Raw genomic sequence first — 11,179 nt, 5'->3', positions numbered from 1 at the left:
CATTCGATGACCTAGGTAACTCAATCTTAATCCTAAGCTAACCATGAACTCCAGTTTATTCGGAATTATCCTTGGATTTGCATGGGTGAGAGTGGCTCAAGTTCGCCGACTCAATAGGCCTCCCATTTCAGGGGTAAGACTGGGTAAATTGCTAGGGATGTGAGGTGCAAGATGGAATTCGCTCCTACCCACTTTTAGGGATAGAAGAGAGGTAGTTCTCTTAAGTACTGACTCCAGGTCTTGAACAAGGGGCCCCACCCTCTCATTGGCCTGAGAGGGATTCGGTTTACTGGTTGGACCACAAACCAATTGTTCATTAGAGGATCAGTGAGACATAAGAAATAAGAAGTAACTTCAGGGGTAAAACGGTAAATTGATCCAGCTCTAGTTACGAACAACCTGTGAAGGATCGACTTACTAATCATGGTTATATCAAATGAACAGAAATATATCTATAGTGAGGGGAGTGCAACTACTAGGCTATAGTGGAATGTCCTAGTAGTTAAGGAATGTTGGTTAACAAGGTTAATGAGTTTAACTGGTTAATCTTGGATCGTTGGAGCCCATGATCTATTGGTCCATTAGGTCCCTCTGCTAGCTCATATCGGACTAAACCATAGAGCAGTGCGACGAGTGAGTTCAAAGTGTTTGAAGTCAAATTAAGGAGAATGCACTACATATATACGATATATTTAGCCATATTTTTGTTCTATTTACGAATTAAACAACAAGAGAGAATCTGAGATATTTAAATAAGATTTAAATATCTTAATCAAATATGTCTCGGAATTAATTGGGTTTGACATTTGAATTAATATTAAATATTACTTAAATAGTTTAATTAATCATTTAATATTACTTTAATTTGAAATTTATAATTCAAATTGATTGTTAAATCAAAATGAAGAAAGTCAAAATGTTGACTTTTATTTAATGGAAAAGTCCATGTTAGTGGAATTTTAAGGTGTCAAAATTTTGTTTAACTAAACTTGCATGCTTGCCAAATAAACCCCACAAGTTTGAGTGAAATTTTGAGTGTCAAAATTTGGTTAACTCAAGCATGCATGCTTGCCACATAATCCCAAACATTTGAGTGGAATTTTGAGTGTCAAAATTTGGTGATCTCAAATTTGCATGAACATGCAAACATGACTCTATAAATAGAGTGATCATAAAACATGAAAGATCTTTTTCTTTGTGAAAAACCTTGAGAAAAACCTCTCACAAACATTCTCTGCATATATACAAAATCCCTCCAAAGTTTAGTCACTCACCAGATTCCACAATCCCGTTCTAAGGTCGGAGGATAGTGGAGAAGACACTAGTGGTGGTTCAAAACCGGTTCGTGAGGAAAAAGGAATTTTAACAACAAAAGGTTAGTATTCAAACTCATTAAGTTTTAATACTTATGAACATGCTAGTTATTTACTATAATTGATGTTCTAAAAGTGCCTAAGATCCAAATTGCTTCCGCATGTGTTACATTAACACCATCAATTGGTATCAGAGCAAGTTTTAGGCACTTTATTTACATTAATTTCATCATGGTGAGTACCATTTCATGAATGAAATTTTGTGGTTGCTAAAGTGGATGGTTTTTGTTTTGACATTTTTTTATGCTTCCATTTGATACAATTTTTGTAATAAGCCTAATGTGTATGGGCTTTAATGAATGAAGAAAGGTCTGTAATTTTTATGGAGTTATTAGAGTCCATTTTAAGTTGTAATTGATTGAAAATAGAAGCAATAGCAAGCTGAACCGAAAAAGAAGATGGAAGAGGTGGTTCGGGTGGTTTTTCTACCTTTGGGGTCCGGTTCAACGTTTTTAAGGGTTAGTTCGCCCAGTTCGTGATCCTTGGGAGCGGTTCAAGTAATTTTTAATGATTAATGTAATAATTTAGTTAATTGCTTGTTTTAAAATGCCAAAACCAATCAACTTTAGCGTGTTTAATTAATTATGCATTATGAATGTATGTTTGAATTAAATAGAAAATGTATATGCATAAAGTATGTCATATTTTTTTAAAATCCCACTATAGGCTAAGCATGTTTCATGCATTCCAAGTATGTTATAAGTGTTATAATTTATAATATGCATGTTGAGGGTTCCATGAGTGATAGATATAAATTCTTATATTATTGCATGGAATGGATGATTATATAATTGTTATATAAAGCATTTTAGATGCATGTTATAGGTTATTTTCAATTTCATAAAACGAGATAGACGTTAAAATCTATAATAAAGATAAGTGCATGCTCACTTAGGTTTAAGAACCAAGAACGATCAATTTTAATAGTTAAAATAGGTCGATGTCTTACAAAATTGCAGTTACAAGAAAGCTCACCTGACACGATCTTGTCTAAAGCTAGAGGTACTTAAGTTGACGGTTTACGGAACACCTACTACCTGGAGATCGGACCAGTACTTGAGTTTATTTAGCCCAGTTTTATGAGCATGCTTAAGTGATACAAGTTTTAGAAAAATCACCTAGACTTAAGTTATATTTAATTAACCAGAATATACCTAAGTAATAAGTATACCCAACCGTCTAAAATACTTAGTGGGAGGAAAAAGGTATATGAGATACATCGTTTTCCTTTGACGCTCTCTGGAAAATTCATACCACGAAATTCATATGTTGAGATAAAAAAAAAAAAAATAAAATGTTGACTTCATTTAATAGAAAATCAATGTTTGAGTTAGTGGAATTTTGAAGTGTCAAAATTTGGTGTAACCAAACTTGCATGCTTCCCAAATAAACCCTACAAATTTGAGAGGAATTTTGAGTGTCAAAATTTGGTTAACTCAAACTTGGATGCTTGAGTGTCAAAATTTGGTAATCTCAAATTTGCATGAACATGCAAACATGACTCTATAAATAGAGTGATCAAGGTATATGGAACTTCTCCCTTGGAAAAACCTTGAGAAAAACTGTGTATCCACGGTCGATTCTTCCAACGTTCAATTTTCCAAAAAAACATCTTAATGTATATATGTAGTGCATTCTCCCTATTACGCTTCTCTCTCCTCTTCAGCAGCTGTGTATCCACGGTCGATTCTTCCAACGTTCAATTTTTCAAGATTCCGATGAGCGACGCATCTCAATAATTTTTTTGGATTGCTTTTTATCTTCCAATCGTTAACTAGAAATGACTTGGTTTATTCACGAAAAATAAAGATCTCGAATCAACCAATTTGATGCCATTTTTTTTTTTTAATTTTTAGGAAGACAGAGAACATATTAATTGAGTTCAAATTTTGGAAAAAATATATTTTCTTATGGAAATTACAAATCTCTCGAATCTAATTCTGAAACAAATCATGGTCGAGTTTCAACACGAAACTTGTAAGAATCTTTTCCTGGAACATCGTAGTCAAATTGAACTATCCTACAACCAAAACTGACACTCATCGATCCTCTTACTAGGACTAGAGATAAATCTTTTGCCAAATTTTTCATTAAAGTGTCCGATTGACGTCCTATTTACTTTCTTGTTTTTCCTCCTTCCACAAAAACCGAAATTCTACCTTCCTCTCTCTTCTTTGTTTTCTATACCGGTCAACCCAGACCCCTCAAATTATAAGGTAGAAAAAATTACCTTTTTGTCTAGTGGATTTTTATCTAAATTTTTCTTAATTTGATAAATATTGAATTTTTGCTCCAAAGGTTCCCTAAGGCTTCTCAAGCATTTTTTTTCCTTTCTTGAGATTCACCCTCTATGTCAATAATAAAATCCAAAAATTTCCAAATTTAAGGTATTAAAGTAAGAGTTATGTATCTGTTGCGGCTCGGGTGTTACTATTCAAATCCGTCAAGAATAAATGAAGTGTAGGCAAGCATTTCATTTTTTCTAATTTAGCTTCTTGAAATTAAGTTCGAAACTTTTAGTAGGTTCATATTGGGGGAATTTCACCCAAGATTCATACACGAAGCTAGAGTACATTACGATCTAAAGGCAGTATTTCATTGAATTTAAAGAAATGGTAAATTTCCTAAGTTTTAAATTCGGGACCGAATTTGCATTTTATTTTTCTTTTTGTGGCTAAAATAAACTTAAGAGAAAATACCTATGTGTACCCATAAGAAGTTACAAAATTTAGAAGAAATTTGATAGGTAATAGAAACCTCATCCTATTTGTAAAATAATGAATGTTGGCTAAAAGGGAGAAGGCACGCGTTGGACGACGTTGACCGTAGTGAGTCTAAAGCTCAGCAGGACAAGTGGCAAATGCTAAGCAGAGAGAATCGTTCAGCTACTAATGGTGACGTGCATGTAGATTAACTCGATCCCTGAACCTTGATTCGATCAAAAAGCTTGCGTGTGCAACTCGTTAGCCTTTGACCATAACAAAAAATGCAACCAGAAACCGATCCAATGACTCAATGAGTAACCGAGATCTACAAAAAATCCCCATGCGTGAAATTGCACGTGAAAACCCTTTCTCGACGTGTGTAAGTGCATGTGAGTGTCATTTTGTTCGTTCGACCTCCATTTGTCAGTTTTTTGTCTTGACTTCGATATTAACATAATTATGCTTGAATTAGGATCTACGAGAGAAATTCCATAAATTCTTGAGCTCCAAACACATGGAATAGCTGGCTCAAGAAGGTAAGCGTCATTCAAGTAAGTAACCACATAGACTTTAGGCAAGTAATACTTGTAAAGATCGCTAGGACATGATAGCATGCAACGAGCATTCCTTAACTTAGATGGTCAAAAATACATGTTAACGACCTCAGAAAAGCTTTATTTTTGTGAGTATGTATTGTATGTATGTCTTTTATGTATTATATGCTTGATTAAAATAAAAATTGAGCAATATGGATGAGTACATCATGCATGATGGAAGAAATTACCAAAATTCCCCTATGATAAAATTTCGTATGAATGTCGTTTTCTATGCTTTCCATTGCATAGGAAATTAGAATTGGTAAGAGCGACATGTGCTTCGCAAGCACTAGAAAATCGTGATAAGATTAGGACGAGATAGCGTGTGTAGAATCTTGATAAGGTCCATAGATTTCTAGTGGACTAAATATGATAAGAATAAAAAATGTTCGTCTCCTTAGCCACTTAAACGTATCAAAGTTGGGTGGAAAACTTTATTACTTTTAGTTTCATATTGTTTGGAATTGTCAAATGGCCAAATTGACTTCGTCTTTCTTGGAGATTTAAGGGGATCGGGATTAAATCATGGTCACAAACGTCATTTATGCATTTATGGGGAGTATAAATACCAAGAAATTGTTATGTAAAAATCAAAATCGTGGATGGATGAAATTGAGATCTCAAATTTAGACGTTTCCTTAGAAATTGGAACATCATATTAGTCCTTTCTAAGTTTCAAGCAATTCTTGTGGTAGAATTGCATCCAAGCCATTCAATTAAGCCTTGATTAAGCTTGATTGCGGAGTGACTCGATTTAGAACAAGGTTACCAAATCATGCTTTTAGATCTTCGATTGTAAGAGGTAATCTAATTCTAGCCTTATCTCTTGGTTGATCTGAATTTTGTATAAGGAGGTGTTAATTACTTTGATTCAAGTGTTTTTGCTTCAACAAAAGCATGATTCGTTGGATTAAGGATTAGGGTTGCCTTATGAAAATACCGTAGGATATTGAGCGGTGATAAAAAATCTAGACTTGTGTTTACCCAAAGATGTGATTAGAGGCCCCTAATAAAATGGTACATCTCCACGACTCCAAAGAATGACCAAGGTAACTATCTAGGCTATGAGATGCGTGGATGATACGCTATCTTTAGACACTCCAATCCCTTTCCACTACAATATTAGTACTATTGAGCTAAGCACATGCTAGTAGTTTGAGCTTCTGTTCCGTTGAATGGCCTGCAGCCTCTTGAATATAGTCACTATGTTGTTAACCTGTTCCTTAAAAAGGGAGTGTGGGATACCATGAGATAGCGTAATTGTTGGCTAGTGTAGAATTATCACATCCCCAAATATAGGTGACTCTCTGGCCATAAGGAAGAAACCAACCAACCTCTTTTCCAAGATGTTCATACTAGAAATCACCATAATGTCTGATTAGAATTTTATGAAGACGTGCCTCAATCTAGGTATTCGATCCCTCATTGCATAAGCAAAGAAGGTTTCCATGGTCAAAGAATAGAAAGATGGTACAAATTAAGCAAGAAAAGGTAGCATCTAGGCCGTTACTTCAACTTCCTTTTACACTTTGGTACAAGTACTGTCGACCTAGGCCTAGGCCAACCAGGATTGTGTGAACGATAGTTCATTTTGATTATCTTGCATAGTTGATCCGTCAAAAGAGGGGACGTAGGATTATGAGGGTAATCTTAATAGTTGACAAGCATAGGGGATCACTTCCCTAACCTTGGGTGACTAGATTGTCCTGTGGGTAGGGTTCGCCAACGAACCTCCCATGGATGATGAGAGCAGCCTAGTACTTACCATGCTATCCCAATTAAAATATTGGCATATATCTTTGGTGCAATGCATATCTTTGTTCATTTCATACATTACATTACCATTTCTTATCATTACATAAAGTGTATGTAATCTATGCTACCATACTTTCATAATATGTCACATTCACAATAGCATAATAAGTAAACATGAAATTACAAAACGTAACATTTGTCATCATAACAACACGTCATAACATAATATGCAAATATAGAAATCACAAGGGACGACACAAGCAAGGGCCACGGGGAATCCGCCACTCGTGCTTCAAACAATTCATCAAACCAAAACAGTAGGGAAGAAACATACCAAGGTAGTTAAGTTGAAGTCCCTAAATTGTACTTGGAGCTAGTTCAAATTTTCCTTTTGAAATCCAAGTAAACCTATGTGAGTTCACGACACTTAATTAGCACAAATCGAGCAAAATGCAATACGAATGGAAATCAAGAATACTCCGAACAAAATAAAATAGAAAAATAAAAGAAAAATACAATAAGAAAATAAAGAAAAAGGAGAAATTGTAGAGCCAAACGGTTAATGGAAAAGAATAGAATAGAAAAGAAAAAAAAAGAAATAAATATGGTAAGAAAATTTAAGCCAAGATGTAGGAGCAATAATTGATTAAAAGAAAAAGAGGAAATTTGAAGAATTAAAATAAATATGATTAATTTTAAAAATACATAGAGGAAATTTAATAGAGAAAAAATTAAGGATTTGGTGAAAATTAAAAGACAAAACCGATGAAATGTCATGTCAAGAAACTCCATCAAATTCTTTCTAGTAATAATATCTTTCCTAAAACAATAATAATAGAAAATAACATATTTAATGAAAATGGAATTATATATATATATAACCCTCCAAGACTCCGCTCATAGTGTCTCTAATACTCACATGAAGTCTAACACATGGAGCGTTGTAAAATTTAGAGAATTGACATTGAACTTGATGTCATGGTTCTTATAGGTTGACTTGAATATAAAGGACAAAATCGAACTTTCTCAATGATAAATTGGTGACACCAGCCTAAGCTAATCATGTAAGTGGCCTTACTATCGGCATGATTATATTTGATGTTGACACGTGCCCTATGGTTCTGCACGTGTCATATATATTGATATGTGTGAACTGTTTATTGATCGATATGCTTATGATATGGTATTCATATGTTCTAATATGTTAATTGTATGTTAATATTTATGGTACGATGTGTTCAATGATATGTTTGAGATAGGATGGGAAAATAATGCATTGAACGTAATGTAATGATGGGAGTAAGATATGTTGATGAAACGTTAAGGTTAGGTTACGTATAGAAGTGCAATGGATATGAGAGATTGATAAAAATGATATGGTTATAATCAATTGATAAAAGTATATGGTTAGGTTATGGGTAGAAAGGGATAGGATCATGAAAGATTGATAAAACGATAGTGTTAAGATATATTCCTATAACGATATGACTAAGGTACGTTCATGAAATCCATATCATTGTGATAGGTTTAAGTATGTTAAGGCTGTGATAAATTAGGTTACGATATGACCATGAAGTGTTTACGATACGATATGATTATGATACGACACCTAAATGACAGATATATATATATATATATATATATACACACACACATTGTGATATGATATGAAAATGATATGAAATATGTTATGGTACGAGACAAGTGATAAGTGACATGTTTATGATATGTTATATTGTGATGGTATATGTTATGGTATGATAGGTATGAAATGTTACATCTTTCCATGTAAAGTTATGTGATGAATTATGTGATGTTTATCCATGTATGCGTGATTGGAGGGAAGGTTAAAGGAAATGAAATAAATGTTATCTTATGAATAAAAATTATGGGACCTCGTGCATGTATGTATGCCATGTGTATCGGGATACTTCCCCGTTATGTTATGTTAGTACGGATGCATACCTTCGATATTTATGTCCGACATGTTATCACGAAGACTTTTTCTTTTATGAGGGTCCAGTGACGTGTATTGTGTTGTGCCCGACAAAGTCCGGCGTAAGGGGCACGTATAACAATTCGTTTGATGGGTCCATGTATGTGTACATGAGCCGTGTGTAGAAAAGTACCATGCATCCAACTCTGCCAAGAATTGAAAAAACCCTGAGGTGATGCTATGGTTTAATCCATAAGTCACAGTCATATATTGTGTGTGATTGCATTATTAACTGAATAATATAATTTACACGATATAAGGTATTTGTCTCACTAGTGGTGTTTGTATATCCCAACACAATTTTCACCTTTATAAAAAAATTTAACACCCTCTTGTAATTAAATATTATTTTATATTTAATTTTTGTGTTGTTTATCTTCATTTAAATTTATATTTTTATCGAATTTTCATGTTTTATTTTATTTTACTTTTCATTTTTTGTTTGCTTTTTCATATTTTTAATTTTGGTCGGAAATCCAAATTCTTGAAAATCGGACATCAAGAAAGATTGTGGAACTTATATTGGGAAACTTTTAATAAGATATATGGAAATTCAAGGGTTGTGCCTACCATCCTATTTTAAAATTGATGTGAAGATTTGCAGTAACATGAGCATTTAATACCTATTTTAGATTTTATTATTCTAAACATTCTCTAATATTTGTCAGTAGAAATCATTATTTTTTTAGATTTAATATAAAAACGATATTACAATTTTGAAAACTTGTTTCCATACACAAATTTAATTTTTTTTATAATTTTGGAGAAAAACAATACCTGTTCATTATCAAATACATTTCATACAAAAAAAATAATAATAAAAGAAAAAAAAACAACAACAACAACAACCTTTTCGTGTTATCCCATTATTTTTCACTTGTTCCTCAAGGATAATTCCACCAAAAGGAGATAATAAAGCTTCTCTATCTTTTATAGATCCACTTGTGTATCAATTCATCAACATTAGCAAGAAAGTTTCTCAAGTAAATTCCATCATCTTTAGCCGTCCAAATACAAGTTCCTACAGTTCCATGTTTGCACCTATCACGGAGCCATAAGTGCTGCGTTTCAGGCCAAAAGCTTTCAAAAGAGACATATGCATGTGGCGTCTCCAATTTGCACCAATAGAGGGTTGTTCCCCAAAAGTTAACCTTGAAGTTCCATTGGTAATCATCTCCATGATTAAGCAAACGATGATACCCCAAGTCATCGTCTTTAGACTGACAATGCACAAGCAACCCAAGTTTGCTTAGCCCGTTAACCACATGAATGTAATATCTAGAAGGTCCTGGTGGTGGTAACGCGACCCTTGGAACCTCAGCCCCCACTAAAGCCACCGTGAAAAGAAAGAAAACGACAATATTCTTTATCATTTCCTAATACACCTTTAGCTTAACTACCAATTTGTGTTGGACATGTGAATAAATATACATACTTATAGTACATGCAAGAAACTATGTAAATGCATGCTATGGTTGTAAAAAACTTAATGATTTAACTAATTTCGGTTATGCAACACAATTTAAGGTTAATTTTGGGATAATTGTAGAGATTATTAGATTTTAAATAACAAAATTCCTCGAATAAATAATAGTTACTAGCCCAAGAACAATAAATATTTGATTGATTTTTAAAATACTTTCATAAAATGGACAACAAAATATGCATACTTTCCAGTAGAAAATATAAAATAGAGAAAGCAATTCATAGATTACATATGGTATAGCACTCAAGGTATTTAATTCCCGATTTATTTTTTTAAGTTGAACTTTCAAACTTTTTACGAGGACCTTAGAAATTTTAAGGTGAGGGAGAACAGATAAGTTCAAAAAATTCTAGAACTATAGTTTCAAATAAGAATTGTCATCCATATGGTCTAAAACGACTTGTCATCCATTAGGTGATCCATCAATAGGAATATCCTACACCCCATATCTCATTAGTGGCATAAAGGGCACATCACACTTTTGGAAGTCCATAAACTTGAACTTAGTTCGTGAAGCCTCCGACCAAACCTTGAAGTCATGACTTCCATTGCTTCATTCTCATTATTGGTGGATTTTATCTCGCAACTTCCCAACTTAACCAAAACTCAATTCAATTGAGGTAGTGGTTTGCTTTGAGGGGTGTTTAATTCCTATAGTGATCGTCTTTGGTTGTATGAACAATATTTCTTAGGTGGTTGTATGAACAATATTTCTTAGGTCTACTTATGTGGTTTGTACCAAGGCATTTTCTATACTGTCTAGGGCTACTACGTGCTCTCCACGGAGGCATGCTTGCCATTTAGAATTATGGTCATAGGAGGCTGGGTCCAAGGTATTTCACCTCGTACTAGGTGATAAGGTTACCCAAATCCTCAGCCCAACGATCCAAGCTTTTGTTTTAGCAAGAACCCTTGAATCAAAGTAATTAATATCTCCTTATATGAAATTTGGATCAACCTAGAGATAAGGCTAGAATTAGATTACCTCTTACGATCGAAGATCTAGAAGCAAGATTTGGAACCTTATTCTAAATTGAGTCACTCCACAATCTAACTTTATCAAGGCTTGTTAGGTACATTCAAATGCGATAGGTTTGAAATTAATTGAGCTATTTGCGCATATGTTCAAATTCTGTTGTTGACATATTTTTTTGAATCGGATTTGTCCTCGAATCAGAAAAAAAAAATGACATATCTGCCACAACAAAAATACAATCTTTACCATTTTCAGTGTGCAGTCAACCAAGAACAAATTGTATAGATATATT

General features: G+C 33.6%; 1 protein-coding gene across 1 annotated transcript; it reads right to left on the bottom strand.

Annotated features, from left to right (window-relative positions):
• Positions 1-9,348: 9,348 nt before the first annotated feature.
• Positions 9,349-9,798, bottom strand: LOC111474315 (S-protein homolog 1-like). The gene has a single exon (XM_023119456.1). The coding sequence runs from the start codon at positions 9,796-9,798 to the stop codon at positions 9,349-9,351; it is 450 nt and encodes a 149-aa protein (XP_022975224.1).
• Positions 9,799-11,179: the final 1,381 nt, after the last annotated feature.

The sequence above is a fragment of the Cucurbita maxima genome, unplaced genomic scaffold, assembly GCF_002738345.1.
Source record: "Cucurbita maxima cultivar Rimu unplaced genomic scaffold, Cmax_1.0 Cma_Scf00298, whole genome shotgun sequence".
Classification (NCBI taxonomy): Eukaryota; Viridiplantae; Streptophyta; class Magnoliopsida; order Cucurbitales; family Cucurbitaceae; genus Cucurbita; species Cucurbita maxima.
The sequence above is the reverse complement of the archived record's forward strand: the minus strand, read 5'-3'. Positions and strand labels throughout refer to the sequence as shown.